This window comes from Centroberyx affinis, unplaced genomic scaffold (genome assembly GCF_046629955.1).
Source record: "Centroberyx affinis isolate AG114_WGS23_722 - 3 ecotype Tasmania unplaced genomic scaffold, CSIRO-AGI_Caff_v1 ptg002238l_1, whole genome shotgun sequence".
Classification (NCBI taxonomy): Eukaryota; Metazoa; Chordata; class Actinopteri; order Beryciformes; family Berycidae; genus Centroberyx; species Centroberyx affinis.
Window position 1 is genome coordinate 21,349 of NW_027280534.1, and position 16,783 is coordinate 38,131.

Consider the following 16,783-nt stretch of genomic DNA (forward strand, 5'->3'; position numbering starts at 1 on the left):
TTCTCATCTGCATTTAATACAGTCCAGCCGGACAATGAACTATCTAAAATACACCAGTTACAGATAAACCCCCATTTAATCTACTTTAAGATTAATCACACCCATTCCTCCCTAGTCAAATCTAACTGTCCTACTCGGAAATTGTGTATTGGCGCTTAGGATATGGAATTCTGAGCTGGAACTGTGTAATGTAATGAGATGTGAATGAATATTTCTGGGGAGGAGGTGGGTGGTTGGTTTATGAACTTTAAAACCTGTATGGACGGAAGAAATGTGTATTTTTTTTTAGCTAGTGGACAATAAAGTATAATCTTGTACTTTTATCTTAAGTTATCTTATAATATTCACCCTTCCTCTCTGTCCCTCTCTCTCCTCTCTCCTCTCCGCTCTCCCCCAGTGCGGGCGTGGGCAGGACAGGCTGCTTGATCGTCATCGAGGCCATGCTGGAGCGCATGAAGCACGAGAAGTCCGTGGACATCTACGGCCACGTGACGTGCATGCGCGCCCAGAGGAACTACATGGTCCAGACGGAGGACCAGTACATCTTCATCCACGAAGCCCTGCTGGAGGCCGCCACCTGCGGCAACACCGAGGTTCCCGCCCGCAACCTGTACGCCCACATCCAGAAACTCACCCAGCCCCCGCCCGGCGAGACAGTCACCGCCATGGAGCTGGAGTTCAAGGTGTGTAACGTGACGCACCGTTGCATGTCAGATTGGCTTAATTCGCCAAATAAATAAATGTTCAGGAATTTGTTTCTGTGACATTGGTGCTGGGACATATCAACAGCTAGTAGTAGCGTAGTAAGTACGGGCACACATGGTTCGGTACAACCAGACCAGAACAGATACACACAAACACGTGAACACACACACACAGCAAGAGTGACTGACACTCAAACATACACACAGCTGGTGTTCAAGGTGACTCGCAAACGCACGCACACGCACACCTTCTGTCAATAGCCATCGACTGTGATGTTATTACACACTTTCCTCCCAGCCCAGCACTGCCATTAGCCCTCTTATGACCATGATCCATTCTGTTTGAAGTGATAATAGCATCTACGCTCCTGCCAACGACAGAGAATGAGAGAGAGTGAGAGAATGAATGCGGCGTATGTGGGGCCACAGCATCCATGCCCACACAGTCTGGCTGTAACACACACACACACACACACACACACACTCTCTCGTGGAGTACCATGGCTCTCTGTACACACTCCTGTGCTGTCCATCTGTGCATTGTCCACTGCCAGCGCCAGAGCTTGTCACGCCTCCAGTCCTCCACCCAAGCAGTGGGGCTCTATGAGAGCCTCGTCCGCTGCACTTAGCTGCACTATGTTATACCTGCCAGCAGATATCTCATCTAAAATGGATGCCACCTTTCTCTGGCCCGACTTGACGTCTTGCCTTCTGTAGGATTTCTTATTTATCGTGACAGGCTACACTGAGTGCGTGGGGAAAAGAAAAAAGAGAGACTTGACAGAGAAGCGTTCTAGACTTCCTTATTTGTTTACTCCAGGTCACAGGTCACTAATTCTCTCTCTCTCCTCTTTTTTTCTCTCCATCTCGTCCTGTCTGGTTTCTCCTCACCTTCCATTTAACAGAGACTGGCCAACTCTAAAGCCCACACGTCGCGCTTCATCAGCGCCAACCTGCCCTGCAACAAGTTCAAGAACCGTCTGGTCAACATCATGCCGTTTGAGTCCACCCGCGTCTGTCTGCAGCCCATCCGCGGTGTGGAGGGCTCCGACTACATCAACGCCAGCTGCATCGACGGCTACAGGTCAGCATGGGACGCACCGTGGGGGGTGGTGAGAGAGCAATATGGGTGTATATCTGTGGGTGCAGGTGACAGGTCTGAAATTGCTTTCTGTCATCAAAGATTATTATAGATATGAAAAATAGATATTCGCTATAGAATAGGTATAGATAAAAATGTATGGGGAGATATTGAAGATAAGGTTATTGTGGGCAGTATCCAGTTGCTCTCAAAGAATTACCTCCTGTCAGTGTGGTTCACTTGCACAGAGCGACTACTGCTTCCATACTGAAGCTACTGCTTGTCCTCATGTGCTCTGTGAGTCCAAATTGCTTCCTAGAGGGAGGAAGATGAAAAGGCAGCTCTCTCTCTTACTGTTTTATATATACAGTATATATGTATGGAGAGAGATAGAGCGGACTACTTCTATGGATGAACTGTAAAGGGACGGGATGGATTCGGCGAGCGTGAAATACAATCCGGTCCGTACGGGGTTCTGCTCCGCACCCGGCCGTGACAGAGACAACACCTCCACCTCCACCACTCCTCCTCCCTCTTTCTCCAATCCTGTCGTTAATGAAAGGTGCTCCGCAGAGGCCGGCCCTCCATTGTCGCTGTGTAAATAGCATAATTGCAGCAAGAGAGTATTGTAATGAAGTGTGTTTTCCAAACACCTCCCTTCATTCCTGCTTCTGCCCCTTTCCCTCTGTCTCCTGTTACCCCCTTCTCTCTGTGTCTCTTTGTACCCACCCTTTATCTATCCCCCTGCCCTCTATCTCTCTTTCCACCCTCTTCTCTCACTCTCCATCTTAATTTTCCATCCCAATGTCGTGGCAGAGGCAGACAGATCCGGGTGGGGACCTGTTGTGTGCACCGGCAGCGCTGTGTAATTAAGCCGCTTTTAAAGCCCGGGCATAAATAAAAACTAAACAGGGGCCTCCAGTGCCCTTCACCCCAGCGCCTTCAAGAAAAGCCAATAATATGCTAAGCTAATGAGAGGCGAGCCATTGATTCCAGCTACGCTATCAGGGGCGCGAGCCCTGGATATGCTCTGATGCAGGCTGGAGTTTTAGCATTGTAATGAGGTTGAAATGAAACACTATGTCCTGAAGCACTGCAGTCATGTGGGATGATGCAGAGAGTGCTCTGTGCTGTTTGGCAGCGTGCTCATCGGGACACTGTGTGCAGAGCAGTCAGTATTGTGTGATATGGGTAGAATTGTTTTTGTTTTGGCTAGGGGGCATTTTTTGGGGGAGGTTAGAGGGGTCCTCCCTATCAATATAAAATTTGGCATTCATTCTGTATATTTACTGAATATTTTCAGGGTGTAATTGCGCATCTGCTCTCTTGTTGAATTTGAGCATAGGCGGTATTGCACGTCTCTTGATAGCATGGGAAAGGTGTGAGTCGTATGTTAGTGTAGGCAGTGTTGTGGGAATACATTGAGACAGAGGCTTGTGACCGCATAGGCATACCTTTCCTTTCCTTTCCTTTCCTTTCCTTTCCTTTCCTTTCATTTAATTCCCTTCCTTTCATTTCCTTTCCTTTCATTTCATTCCCTTTCCTTTCCTTTCCTTTCCTTTCCTTTCATTCCCTTTCCTTTCCTTACTTTCATTTCCTTTCCGCTTCTGTTCTCTCTTCTCCTCTCCTCCCTTCTCTCCTTTGTACTTTTTCCTCACATCTTTTTCTCTTATTTCCTCTTCTGTTCTCTTCTCTACTCTTCTCTCCTCTTCTCTTCTTTTCTCTCCTCTTCTCTTCTCTTCTCTTCTCTTCTCTTCTCTTCTCTTCTCTCATCTTCTCTTCTCTTCTCTTCTCTTCTCTTCTCTTCTCTTCTTGCCTCTTCTCTTCTCTTCTTGCCTTCTCTCTTCTCCTCTCATTCCCTCCACTCTTCGCAGCCAAAATCAGTAAGAGAAAACAGTCAGTTCTACTTTGTGCTCTGATGACCGGCAGGAGAAAAAAAACGGTGCTTACTCTTTTCATCTCCTCACACTCTCCTTTCCGTCTTCCCTCTACTTTGTACCTCCCCCCGCCCCATTCCTCTGCATTTCTCTTTCCTCCGTTCCTTTTCTTTAATTTGACTCCTCACTCCCTTGCCTACCCCTCCTCTCACGCCATCGCCTCTCCTCTCCACCGATCTGTCGTTTCTTTATTTGTGCGAGCGAGGCCCTGAGCACATTCTAATCTCCCGGTTCCACATTAGTGCCTTGCCTGCAGCACCTTCATTAGTTGTTCACCCGTGGCTCAGTGAGTGTGTGTGTGTGCGTGTTCTGTGTGTCTGTGTATGTCTATACGTGCAAAGCTACTGTATATGCAAGCCTACATGCGCTGCAGACATGTGAGTGTGTACGTGCTTGAGTGTTGCTCATGCGTGTATTGTATGTTGGATTACTCAGCTCCCCACCCACCCACCCCCCGCCCCCTGTCTTGATCGGTGCACTGCTGCCACCTCCTGTTGGACAAAATAACTGCTCATCTGGGCCAAAGTCACGTAGGACACTAGCACTGCATTGGCACCTCAGCATATGAGCTCATCCCTAGTTGTGTGAGCATATCAAGCGCTCTCACTCTGTGCTCTGTTACAGATAGGGAGTAGGGGGAAGTATAGGACCTGTGTATATCCACGGTCCTGTATAGCTCAATGGTAGAGCATGGCACTTATATTGCTATGGTTAGTTGCCATGTACAAATTGCCAAGTACATTAAATGTACTTGTCATGGATTTGTCTTGGTGCCATTGTTACAGAAACACAGCACACAGTTCAAGGACAACAGGACCCCCACACACATCTATATCTATATTCAACATTCTGCAGCTGTATGCATTTGAAACAGCATGGGGTTTGATTCCTGCTGAGGCCATCTTTGCTACAAATGCACTTATGGTACTGTAAGGTACCTTTCTATACAAATGTCCATCAAATGGCATATGTCGATTTCATGGAACAAAAGTACAGTCCGCACACTGAAAGCTGTTTTCAAGGCCTGTGGATTTATTCATCGTATGAATTTATTTGCGTCGGAATTTATATTATATAACGCTGTAGCTGTCAGTGTATGGACTCCACTTTTGTTGTATGTCTTGTATTCTGTCCGGCACTTAGCACTTCACTAATACTTGTCATTATTGTACATCCAAAGTGGGGGGAATAACAGCCTTCTGCACAACATTTCTTTACTATGAAATGATCTTTCAAATGGGTTCTCTGGCTATTGCTTGTGATGTGCTTTGTAATACAGTGCCATATAAATAAATATTCTTATTATTATGTTTAGTATTAATTCGCTGTGTCCCCGCTCTGGTGTTTTTAGGCAGCAGAAGGCCTACCTGGCCACCCAGGGCCCCCTGGCCGAGACCACCGAAGACTTCTGGAGAATGCTGTGGGAGCACAACTCCACCATCGTAGTCATGCTCACCAAACTACGAGAGATGGGGCGGGTAAGACAGGCACACACACACTCACACACAGCCACATGCATTCACACATACCACACACACACATAAATGCATGCAACACCTGTAGGGAATGTTTGCTATTCAAGCAGCACGTACATTCTGTTGGTGAATTGAGGGGATGAAAACCCACACAAGCTTTATACACCGGGCAGTTTCAGCCAAGCTATTGTATCAGATTGGTCAAAGATGCATTCCAACCATGCTGATAACTTGGTTGAAACTAAGCTACACTATCAGTATGGTTGGAATGCATCTTGACTGAAACTGCCAAGCTGGTAGCTGGTTGCATTCCAAACTGATAATTCCCATACAGAAAGACTATGCCATGCTTTATGAAAAATTGAATTAGTTTCTATGTTAAATCTTGTGGTGACCAGGGAGGTAAATAGCGATTTATCTCGCTTCCTCCTGTTTCTGTTCTTTTGTATACAGTATACACAACTTTAAAGGAAACCTTTCAAACAGTACACTCGCCTTTCGTTTTATAAAAGCCATAATACCCTAGAGTACTTTGTTTTGTGTTATTATGGATACTGTGGTGGCACTGACAGTCGCTCGACTGCATTTTATAGCTCCCTGCATCACCTTCTCACCCATAATTACAGCAAAGAAAACCCTCATGCATTTTATTGCTTTAGCAAAGAACATAAACAAATTATGGAAATATTTTGCTTACTAAAATGAATGTCAATATTTCAAAACCACAGATGATTTCAGCATCAAAAACATAACTATTGGGTAAACAAAAATCTCCTGATGACTTAAGATGGCTGATGAGTTACATATGCTGCACTTTTATGCCAGTAATCATTTTATAAGAGTCAGTTTTCTTGTTCCGAATGGTGGATATTTAATTTTGGAATGACTCATCTAATATAGGTGCCTAATGTTTCTGCTTGTCTCTCCTTTTGCAGGAAAAGTGCCATCAGTACTGGCCAGCAGAGCGCTCAGCCAGGTACCAGTACTTTGTGGTGGATCCCATGGCCGAGTACAACATGCCCCAGTACATCCTCCGAGAGTTCAAAGTCACAGATGCCAGGGTACGCTGGATTCGACTTTGTGTGAAAATGTCTTGCCTTCGTGTGTGTGTGTGTGTGTGTGTTTATGTGTGTATGCCTTGGTGGGACGGGTAGTGGGTGATTGGCATTTTATACAATGCAGCCATCCAGCCCAAATCCATCTTAATTTTAGGTTTCCATACAAATACTGACAGTCGCACTAAGTGTTGAAAATTATGCAGACTGTGATTTCAAGGTAGAGATGATCAGAACGCGGCCCGTGTTATTTCTCTTGACAGGTTGACATAAAGTGAATGCGCCGTCAAACATGTTTACTCGGATTTAGCAACGGCATGTGTGCTCTGTGGATTGTGTGTGTGTGTGTGTGTGTGTGTGTGTGCACATGCATTAGTGTGTGTATGTGCTAGATCTCTGTGAAATACATGAAAAGCAGAGCCTCCAATCCCCAAGGCCAGTACTGGAACTCCCTGTGATGCAGTGGTTTCAATGGACTATAAATACACTTGGCTGTCATCAGAAGGCCCACAGCACATAGCAGCAGCACCACTCTAATCCCCCCCACACACACACATACACACACCACATATATGTATGTATTGTATGCATTATATATTTATATATATATATGTGCGTTAAGAGTTTTAAGAGTTTTGTTCCAAAATAAGATATCCACCATTTGAAAAATGTGACACAATATGTGACACAATGATGAACTTCATGTAGCAATTTCTTTCCAAAATGGAAATATAGCATTTTGGAAATGAACTATTCATATGCGCACATACAAACTCAAAACACATATAAACCAGTCATATGAAAACACCCAGGTCTGCAGCCTATATCCTGTGGTGCGGTTGATTTCTGAGTCTACTATATACTACTATAATACTATATTGCATATTTGGTTGTGTGGACATGAGAGTGCAGGGCACAGAGATGTGTGAAGCACAAACCACAAAGTACAGCAGAGTGTAATGTGGTTGTAGACATAAATTCGAGCTTTGAAGAGAACTAATCTGGCCAGTCACACCCACAACCCACATTACACTGTAAAGCTACTGAAAAGTGTTGCATTATGCAAACCGTACATGTCACCTATGTGTCAGTTTGTCTTTTTGTCAATACGCTGTGCCTCTTTAACATAAATAAACTCCTTGTTTGCTGCCCTTAGGACGGCCAGTCCAGAACAATCCGCCAATTCCAATTCACTGACTGGCCCGAGCAAGGAGTGCCAAAAACCGGGGAAGGCTTCATTGATTTCATTGGCCAAGTGCACAAAACCAAGGAGCAGTTCGGACAGGATGGACCAATCACTGTACACTGCAGGTAAGGAGACTGGATGGCACTGTGTGTGTGTGTGTGTGTTGAAGAAAGCACATGGGCGGGGTGCCATTTCAGAGATTTGTAGGTGCTAGCAAGATATTCCTGTTTGTATTTTGATGTGACATCAATGTTCTTACTAGGGTCAAACTGCATTCACAAATAATTTTTAGTGTTTGTTTTCTACTTCTGCATGAAGTACCAGATGGGTGGAGTTAACCACACCAGGACAGTTCAGATAATCACAGAGGAGTATACCAAATTTCAGATTTCCTGTGATTGTCTAAACTGGCACTGGCACTGGTGTATATTTGCGGTGCATTATACGGACACAAAGTAACCCTGCCGTAATAATAATGCAATGTCTGATACTCAATGTTTATGTGGGATCTCCTCCTACTGCATTTACATTAAATGACATTTAAGGCAATATAGCAGACTCCCTTATTCAGAGCAACTTGAAATTAGGTGCAAAAGTAGAATAAGATTCAATTCCTTGATTTAACAAATGCTGCTTGTGTGTGTGCTCCTCAGTGCCGGTGTGGGCAGGACCGGCGTCTTCATCACCCTCAGCATCGTGCTGGAGAGGATGAGATACGAGGGCGTGGTCGACCTCTTCCAGACGGTGAAGACGCTTCGCACCCAGCGGCCTGCCATGGTGCAGACGGAGGTGAGGACAGAATACTGACTCGGCTATCGTTCATACTCAAAATCCCAGTTATGGGTTAACCACTCCTTAAAACAGACTGCAGCCGTTGTGTGTAAGTCAGTTCTGTTTCCATGGTAACTGCCCGGGGTTAAACAGTGCAAGTAATATTAAGCGTTTGATTTCTTAACCTGCTTGGAGTACCAGATTTTTACCAGGTTTTGCCACAAAGGACAACACAGCAAGTGGCAGAAAGTTTAGACAAACACAGGACAGTATTTGAAAGTCATTTTCGTATTCTTCTCTGTGATTGATAACTTTACCTGACAGTATCTGAATTGTCCTTATGTGGTAAACCCATTGATCTGGTGTTCCACTAAAACAAATAATTCACTATTTGACTCAAATCTGCATGTACAATATTCTTTTTATAGAGGCCTTGCAGTTACATCACAAATCTCCTCAGAACCACATCTGGCCTCCATGATGGTGCCAGATTTGTTTCCATTTGTTTAGGTTACTGTGACGCAGTAAACTGTCTCGTCTTTGGTCCTAGTCTCTACTCCAAAACACTGCGAGTTTTAGCTTGAGAAGAGTCAGCTCAGTTAACCTGAACAAACAGTTGGTTTTTGGCTTTGTTAGCTAACTAATTAGCTAGCAGACTAACTTAGCAAAGCAAATGATGTTAATGTTAAGATGTGACTACTAGCCACTAACACTACTAACTCTAGATTCTACTAGATGCATTAGCTAGTGTGCAAATCACATGTGTTTACAACAAGACGGTGAAGGGCAGCTGACCAGATACTATGATTGACTTAAAAAGCTGACATTATCTAAACACAAAATCAATCAGATGTATCAGTGGTGAAATGATCAGTTGCCAGTTAAAAACAACACAGAAATGATCCATGTCTATTCCATACTGTTGAGATGGCTGAGTCATAATTTTAGAAACACAACCAGCCACTGTTGCCAAGCTCTGTGGTCACCTGTCACCTGAAAGCCCTCTATTCATGGATATTTGTGAACAGGATATGAAAATGCATGTAAATTATTTCTCCTAAATGACGCACAACATACCGTGCATGTAAACATAAACAAACAAACACTCACTGAGGCTTCCTCTCCCCTGCAGGACCAGTACCAGTTGTGCTACAGGGCAGCGCTGGAGTACCTGGGGAGCTTTGACCACTATGCAACGTAACCACTCCCACCGAGCAGCCTCCCTGGTCAGACCTCTCAGGAGTGTGCCAAGTGTCCCATCTCAGCCGCCATCCAATCACTTGACCCCCCCATACCCGCCCCCCTCTCCCCCCTCCCCTCACACAGCTACCGGAGGGGAGGAGAAAGGGACGTGCTTGCGGACCCGGCGACGGGTTCAACCAATCACAGAGATCCACACGGATTTACCACACAAGAGATTTTGCTTTAAAAATAATAAAAAGAAACAGTACAATGACTACGACAACTACGACAACTCTTGTACGGATGCGACAGCTCAGACCGGCAGCTTGCTTCTCTGTCCTGTCGACGCCAAACCTCCCCGATTGTCAAAGGCTACTGGTAGCACTAAGAGAATATTCTCTCTCTTTTTTTTTTTGTTAATTTTATTGTCACTATTATGATATTATGACAAATGTTATTATTTAGCGCATCATTTTTTTTGTTGTTGTTTTTAATAATCATTTTAACACCAGACATTTCTTTTGTCTTAAACCGCCCTGCTGCGGGCCTGCATTATTTTCATAATTGGTATGTCTTTTTATTTTTTATTTTTTTTTTATCTTCTAGGGTACTTTAGCACAAGGGACATGTATTTTTAACACGTTCCTAGATACTAATACAGGAGAACCACTGTTCTCTGAGCTGCTGTCAGATTTCTTTTGTCTCATGACATTATTGTTTTGTTCTCATCGTACGTTGTTTTGGTCTTATTCAGTTCAATGGAGCAGGGGTTCACTTTGATACGCCTTTTCACTCGCTGTTTCTTACAAAAAACAATTTTGAAAAAATTATAAAATGATTTCAGAACATACACCCGCTAAAGTTGTCCTATGTAAACACAGTAGCTAGTTAAAAAAAACAAAAAAACAGTGAATCAGCTAACAGACTAAATCAGCGGTGTACAGAACTGGAAAGCACATGATTTTTTTTTTTTGTTGTTGTTTTTTGTTTTGTTTTGTTTTTTCGTCAGAAGCCTATGGCATTGAGGCCTTCATACTCCAAACCGGAGAACTTATCTGAGGAAAACAGACTTTTATACCCAACGGGTAGTTGAAAAAGAAACTCCCTAATCTCTGAATATAGTTGCTCTTCAAGCCCCTCCCGTCTCCTCACTGCCCGATAGCCTGGTCAGTTTTGCTGGGGTTGAACCAAACGGACCGGAGGAGCAGGGTGGTTCATACGGGCCGAGGAGCAGAGCCATCAGCACTGGCACCTGTACAGAATCAACCATTCCTACCAGAGGGACAGAGACTCAGCCCTTTGGACTGAAACCTGCTATTATTTTATACAGAAATAGAACTATAAATATATATATAATTATGATTGATTATATATATGTACAATTATACATAGATATATCCACAGCTTCAAAAGTATATTGTCCAAAAGGATTCACTCTGCCGACGTACCAACCCTAGAGAAAACTGCAGAGAGCCTGCTGTCCTAGAGTGTGTATTAATGGAAACACCGTTGTATCTACTGTACTACCATAGTAACTTTGACAGCTGGTTGTCCATCTGAATGAGGAAAACAGCACAATCCCCCCCTCCCCCGTGACCCATCTGCCCCACCCCACCCACCAAAATGGACGACTCCTCAGCGCCGGCCATCGCACCACTGAAGCACATCTTCACCCACAAGGCGCAAGGAGGGAGCGTCAAATCTGAGGCCTACATGGTGGTGGTGGTGGCGGTAAGGGGGGGGGGAGACTTGAACACGCTGGCGAAAAATAAAAACGTTCATTTTTACCTTGTGAATGCTTAGTGCTGTAGGGATTCGATCTGTTGTATACACAGTCTGTTTTCTATTTGTTGATAAAGAACTGGAATTTAAAAGATATTGCTGAAAAACAAAAAAACTCATCGATGTTAATAAAGTTGAATAATTGGGTTTTTGTACGAATCCTTGCTTGTGATGTTTCGTTTATTTTGTGGCTTGCAAAGTGTGAATTGTTTCATGTTTAATGGTTTGTGGATAAATGACTAAGAGAAGAAGAAGGTTCCTGTTTTGCTCAGTGACTTTAAGGTGATACACAGAGCGACAAGGCCCAAGTTGCACTCATTACATTCTTGTTGCAAAAATAGATTTTTCACCCTTTTCTCTCACTTTCTTTCCTGTTGCTGGGAGCGTTGCCCAATGCGTCGCCCCAAAAATTGCCTTGTGTTTCAACACCCTAACATTTAGTTCATACTGTAGTCACAGTTCTACAAGTTGGAAGACTGCCCTCCTTTGATATCAAGGGATTTTTAAGAACTTTCCCTGCTCCCACAACCCATGCGAAATGGTCAGATGCATGAGAGGATATCATGTTTTTCAGCTCAACGTACTCTCTGTGCGTGTGTGTGTGTGTGCGTGCGTGTGCGTGTGTGTGAGTGTGTGTGTCCATGAGTAAAACTTTTTCGGCTGGGTTCCCGGAGCCGTCCCCGGTCTCAGCAGAGTGGAAACCCCTCAGCGCTCGGTCTTCACCTCCTACTCCTCCTCCTCCTCTCTCCAGCAGCCCACACACTACCAGCCTGCTAAATCACTGCCAGTTGCCGTCACACAACTACAGCTAAAGAAAGGCTCTATAGCCAAGACAGGATGGCTGTAGCTGAGGCAAAGCATGCAGAGGTTTGGGTTTAGTACGTCTATCCTGTATGTGTGATGGTGATAACATGTTGAGGGGAACCTTGAATAAAGGAACACAGGCACATAAATAGGATACATTCTTGCATTTAAATGATTTGACTTTGTTAATGCTTTCATTATGTGAAGCCACAGTGGGAGTTTAGTCACGGCAAAGCCTGCCAAGACCGGGACACAATATGTATGATAAATGCAATAGTGTTAACATGTTGAGGAGGATGTAGTTATTACAAAGAATCACAAAAAGGACATATAGCTACATTTAACTGATAATTGTTGTTGCGCTCATTATCGTTTAGTACTACTGTTTATTTGTTTGTTGGGAGTGCAATATGGTTTCTGAATTTGAGCAGGCTTTAACGAGCCAGCAGTATCATCATTTTCCTTGTGATTTGATTGTGCAGTTAGCAGTGAACGGCATAGCAGACGCCCAAGCCTATAATGTTATTATTTTTTAGAGTCAATTTGGATTGTTATGATAATGTTACTGTTAGTGTTATTTCTGTTCTGTGGAGTGGGCCTTAATGCTAACAGTGCAAATATTCTGTTTATGATTGCCAACAGATTGTTAACATGACTGTTTTTTACCTTTTATTTTACAGCACTGTAACTTTTTAATGTAAATGCAGGTGATTATTATTAGTAGTAGTAGTAGCAGTGGTAGTACTAGTTAGTACTGAATAATGTGGAATTTCCGTTGTAGCATCTTACAAATTCTGTGTTTTAGATCCCATGGAAACCAGTTGACATCACAGTGTCGTCTTGGTTATATGAAGAGTGTCCAGGAGCATTTTCCTTTCATTTCATATCCTTGTTTCAGATCACCCAAGACACAGCCCAACTTAGTACCCAGTTTACCATCATCACTATCCACAGGAGACACCATGAGTAGTGAGATTGGGTAAGGAGATTTGAAAATCAACATAGAAGTGACAAATTCACACTGCATATTTTAGAGTACGTTGTGACGCTAACTTATTTGTCCTTGTAGGTACTTTGCAAATCTTGACCGAGCGAAAGAAGATAGTATTGACGCACATTCGCTCCATTTGAAGATTGCATCCCAGTTGGAGCATCTCCTGTCCGACTTCAACCTGGCGGAGGACGGCTTCCTCCTGAAACACATGCAGAAGAACAAGCTGGGCTACGTCAGTCTCAAGCTCCTCACTTCCTTTAAAAAGGTAAAGAAAAAATACCACTTTTGATTTACCAAGACTTAAATGTACCAGTGGGCTTTCTATGCTGTTTATATTTTACCAGTTTAAATAAAAACAATGCATTAAAATGAAGTGCTGCTGCTTGTCACAGATCAAGGTGCTGACCAGAGACTGGCGTGTGACTCTAGCGGGAGCGCGCTGCTCGAAGCTGCTGGAAGTGAATGAGGAAGGGACCAAAGTGAGGCGGAGAGAGCCACTCCCCAAGTGGCTGCTGTGTTCCCCCACCAACAAGCTCCTCCTCGCCTGGAACCTATTTGAGAAGCAGACAGGAGAAGACCCAGCAGCCCAAGGCCTGGAGAAACCCAGAGTCCAGGAGAGAGTCTCGAAAGTGTTCAGCATTTACGGCAACGTTACGTCAATCTGGATCCTGCAACCTGGCAAAGAGCTTCCCAAGGAGCTGCAGTGCTATGCCAAGCGCCACAGTGAGCTTGGCCAGCACCTGTGTGCCGTGGTGAGGTTCGACTGTTTGCAGGCGGCTCGAAGGGCCCACCGTGCCCTGAAGGCAGAAGAGCACAAGACGGATGGGAAGGGCATGTGTGTGGTGCCCTTGGGATTCCCTGGGACACGGCACTTCACCGAGGAAGAACCGCCAGAGGAAAGCGATGAAGATACACCTGAGGAGGCCGAACCCAGCCAGAAAAAGTGCGAACATAAATCCTCACCCCTGCAGAAAAGCCCATTCCCATTTAAGGGTTCCAAAAAGGCTCCACGCAGGTTTTGGCCCCAGAAGCCCCTGCGCGACCCCCTGGGACACGTCTTTAAAAAGTTCTCCACCGGCTGCCAGGGCTGGCCCTTCCCTGAGTTCAAGAGCAGATTCAGCAGGAGGAACGGGTGCTCTGGAGACGATGGCCAGGAGAGTTCCGGGTGCCCCTGGGTGCTGAGACGCAAAGTCACACCCGGCGCAGCCCACCCTGAGGCCGGGCTCATCATGTCACAGGGGGTGCTGCGTCTGCCCTGCGGCCCGGACGGCACCAAGGGCTTTCACGGTAGCAGGGGGAGAGGGAAGCCGCTGCAGCAGCAATAGGCAGCTTTTTTTCTAGATCTACTAATTTCACCTCTTCTGGACGACGGCTGCAGATATATGGACTGGTGCTACTGCTACATTCAGTCACTCCCGGAAGTTCAGAAGATGATGAAATCAAAATAAATATATTTTTATTCCATATAAAGCAAGAAAAAAGTGATCTATAGTAGTCTGTTGGTGAGAAAGCATTCAGTCTGGGTGAGACGTGGATCTTGGCTGTAGGTGTAAATCACTGACAGCGGGGGGCAGCATTTGCCTGTGTGTTCATAGTTTTGTGTTTTAACAACTCACTACAGCCTACCTGTCATAGTTACATGGAACTAAATACACTGCTATATTATCAAGTGGTAAAAATTGTTATACAAAAATAAGTGTTAATGTGATGAAGTAAGAGTATGTCAAAAATCTATACATGCTTTTTGAAAACAGCAGTAGGCTCTACATCCCTGAGGCCCCAACTAGTCTGGTCACAACTCTGCAAATTGCAATGTATATTTGTTCTTGGGCCAAGATGGATTTGTCTTGTTTCCGCTGCTCACAGAAAGTAGCCTTTTCTTTCAACATGCTATGCTCAAAAAAGCACCAAATGTCCCACTGCATCTTTTCAAATCTCTGCTTAGATTTTGTTTCTCTAAAAAGTAGTTTTCCACTCAGTAAGATGACATTTGGCTGAAGGTTACTTGTCCAATCATCAAACCACATTTTGCGCAAGATGTGTGTAGTAGCCACGTTTGTGCCTTATTTCCAGCCTTTCTAATGACACCTCGAGCGGAATGGTGTGTTTATAGTGTTACTGATTGAGGGCTTCCTTAAAATCTAGCCCAAACCTAAACAGAATGTGTTTCTTCACTCATCCACGCCCAGTGGAAAGATTCAATCCTATGTGTATGTGATTCTGTGATATTCAAATTGGAAACATACTTTTTCTTTTTCTTGTATATGCTGTATGACAGAATGTCATCATTGCAGATGTAATCTTAGGGTGTTGAATGAAACCTTGCAGTGTACATGCTCAAGAGTTTCTCTCTCGTTGTCTCTGACTTTATTTAGCAATTAACAGCTGTTACACTTTTATTGCAATGGAGGCCGGTCTATGAAAACTTTACACATCTGTGAACAATATGTATAGAGCAGAAACTTTCTGCCCCACGTCAGGAAATGTTTCTGTGCTGATATTTCCTTTTCAAGGCTAGAAAAGCACGATATTTGCTGCTAACTGGAAGTCATTATGTATTTACGCAGTACCCCCTTACTAATAATTGTGGGTGTTCGTGCTAAATGAGCTAGTTGGGTGAATTTGCACGTTTTTCTTAGGGCGTTTTTGTTGTTGGGTCTGCGAAATTTGCACCTGCTGACTGTCATCAAAATATTCTTAGCATTCTCAGCTTGAAAAAGAACAGGTATGTTCTCTTGATTTGTGGTATAGTGTTATCCTGCAGGTGAGGACTGGAGGGTTTGAGTGAAAAGGAGGATTTGTTTTGGCTGCACTTCAGACTATACATAAAATCTATGGTTTAGGTCACTGTGATAATGAACTGAAGACATCCATCAATACACCTGTTGGTTTGAGATTAATCTAAGACTCGGGTAAAGATTAATTTGGTTCTTTTCATACATTTTTTAAGTTACAGTCCTAGATAAAACAAAAATTAGCAGTCCGTCTCATCTACATCTCACTAGTGGGCCTTTGAAAAGCATGATTTGTGTATATCTTTGGCATGAGGATATGAGAATGACTCATGGTGTTAGAATGAGATATTTGTTAGCAAATAATTTGTTTCCTGCTGTAAAGCTGACATTATTACTCACACTCCAGGATTGCCGCTATGTTTCAACATTTTTGTCTCGAGCCATAATTCAGAACAAGTAATTTTGTTTGGTTCAACAGCTTACCTGTAAATTTATTTGACTGGTTAATGTTTCAAAACAGCACCTGTTCAGCTCTGTGGGTCTCCAACATTGTGTGCATCTCCCTGGCAACATCGCTTCACTGCTATCTCTAAACTGGTTGGCCTTTGTTTTTATATCACTGACCCCGCACACCTGACGCATTTCCTCCACGGATGGGTATTTATTTAGATTGCAGTGTGGAGTGCCTGATACCTTCCAAAAGCACAACCATCTGCTCCTCATTTGCCGCTCAAGGCTCAGGGGCTAAAATAGTGGTTTGTATTGGAGGAGATGTGAATGTGAGACTCTCAACAACAACATCCCTGGTTTCATCCCCGGCCAACTCTAGATTGAATCATCATGAAATACCTCAACTGTGATATATCAATTTAACTGGGGTTAGTGTTTTTGTTGCACCTATTTGACAAACTATCGTGAATTCCCTCACCCAAAAAGGCTGGAGGACACTTGCTTCAGCGGACCCCTCTTACTGCACCCGCTGATCCACCCAATTGAGGCTATTTACCACCGTGCGCTTAAGATGGCAGACTCCCTTGCAGCAGAAGGTAAATGTAAGCCCTTGCTCAGGCCAAAGCA

The 16,783-nt window shown here is 44.1% G+C and overlaps 2 protein-coding genes across 2 annotated transcripts in view; both read left to right on the forward strand.

The window, feature by feature from the left end:
• LOC139655356 (receptor-type tyrosine-protein phosphatase F-like) overlaps positions 1 to 11,324 on the forward strand; it is a gene marked incomplete at its 5' end in the record, with an annotated part of 29,073 nt that extends 17,749 nt beyond the window's left edge. The window contains 7 exons of the mRNA XM_071532739.1: positions 398 to 683; positions 1,610 to 1,788; positions 5,074 to 5,200; positions 6,133 to 6,258; positions 7,409 to 7,563; positions 8,092 to 8,227; positions 9,342 to 11,324. Coding sequence (XP_071388840.1) covers positions 398 to 683; positions 1,610 to 1,788; positions 5,074 to 5,200; positions 6,133 to 6,258; positions 7,409 to 7,563; positions 8,092 to 8,227; positions 9,342 to 9,410 — 1,078 coding nt within the window. The remainder of the gene's footprint in view (positions 1 to 397; positions 684 to 1,609; positions 1,789 to 5,073; positions 5,201 to 6,132; positions 6,259 to 7,408; positions 7,564 to 8,091; positions 8,228 to 9,341) is intronic.
• LOC139655359 (la-related protein 6-like) lies at positions 11,015 to 14,296 on the forward strand. The gene is made up of 3 exons (XM_071532747.1): positions 11,015 to 11,122; positions 13,123 to 13,236; positions 13,364 to 14,296. Exons 1-3 carry the CDS (start codon positions 11,015 to 11,017, stop codon positions 14,294 to 14,296), a joined length of 1,155 nt encoding a protein of 384 aa, XP_071388848.1.
• Positions 14,297 to 16,783: the final 2,487 nt, after the last annotated feature.

Excerpts from the sequence above, each read along its gene's own strand:
- LOC139655359 (XM_071532747.1), top strand. The coding sequence starts at position 11,015 with ATGGACGACTCCTCAGCGCCGGCCATCGCACCACTGAAGCACATCTTC. Across the intron at positions 11,123-13,122 it reads ACATGGTGGTGGTGGTGGCG|TTGGAGCATCTCCTGTCCGA; the intron begins GTAAGGGGGGGG and ends ATTGCATCCCAG. Across the intron at positions 13,237-13,363 it reads TCCTCACTTCCTTTAAAAAG|ATCAAGGTGCTGACCAGAGA; the intron begins GTAAAGAAAAAA and ends TGCTTGTCACAG.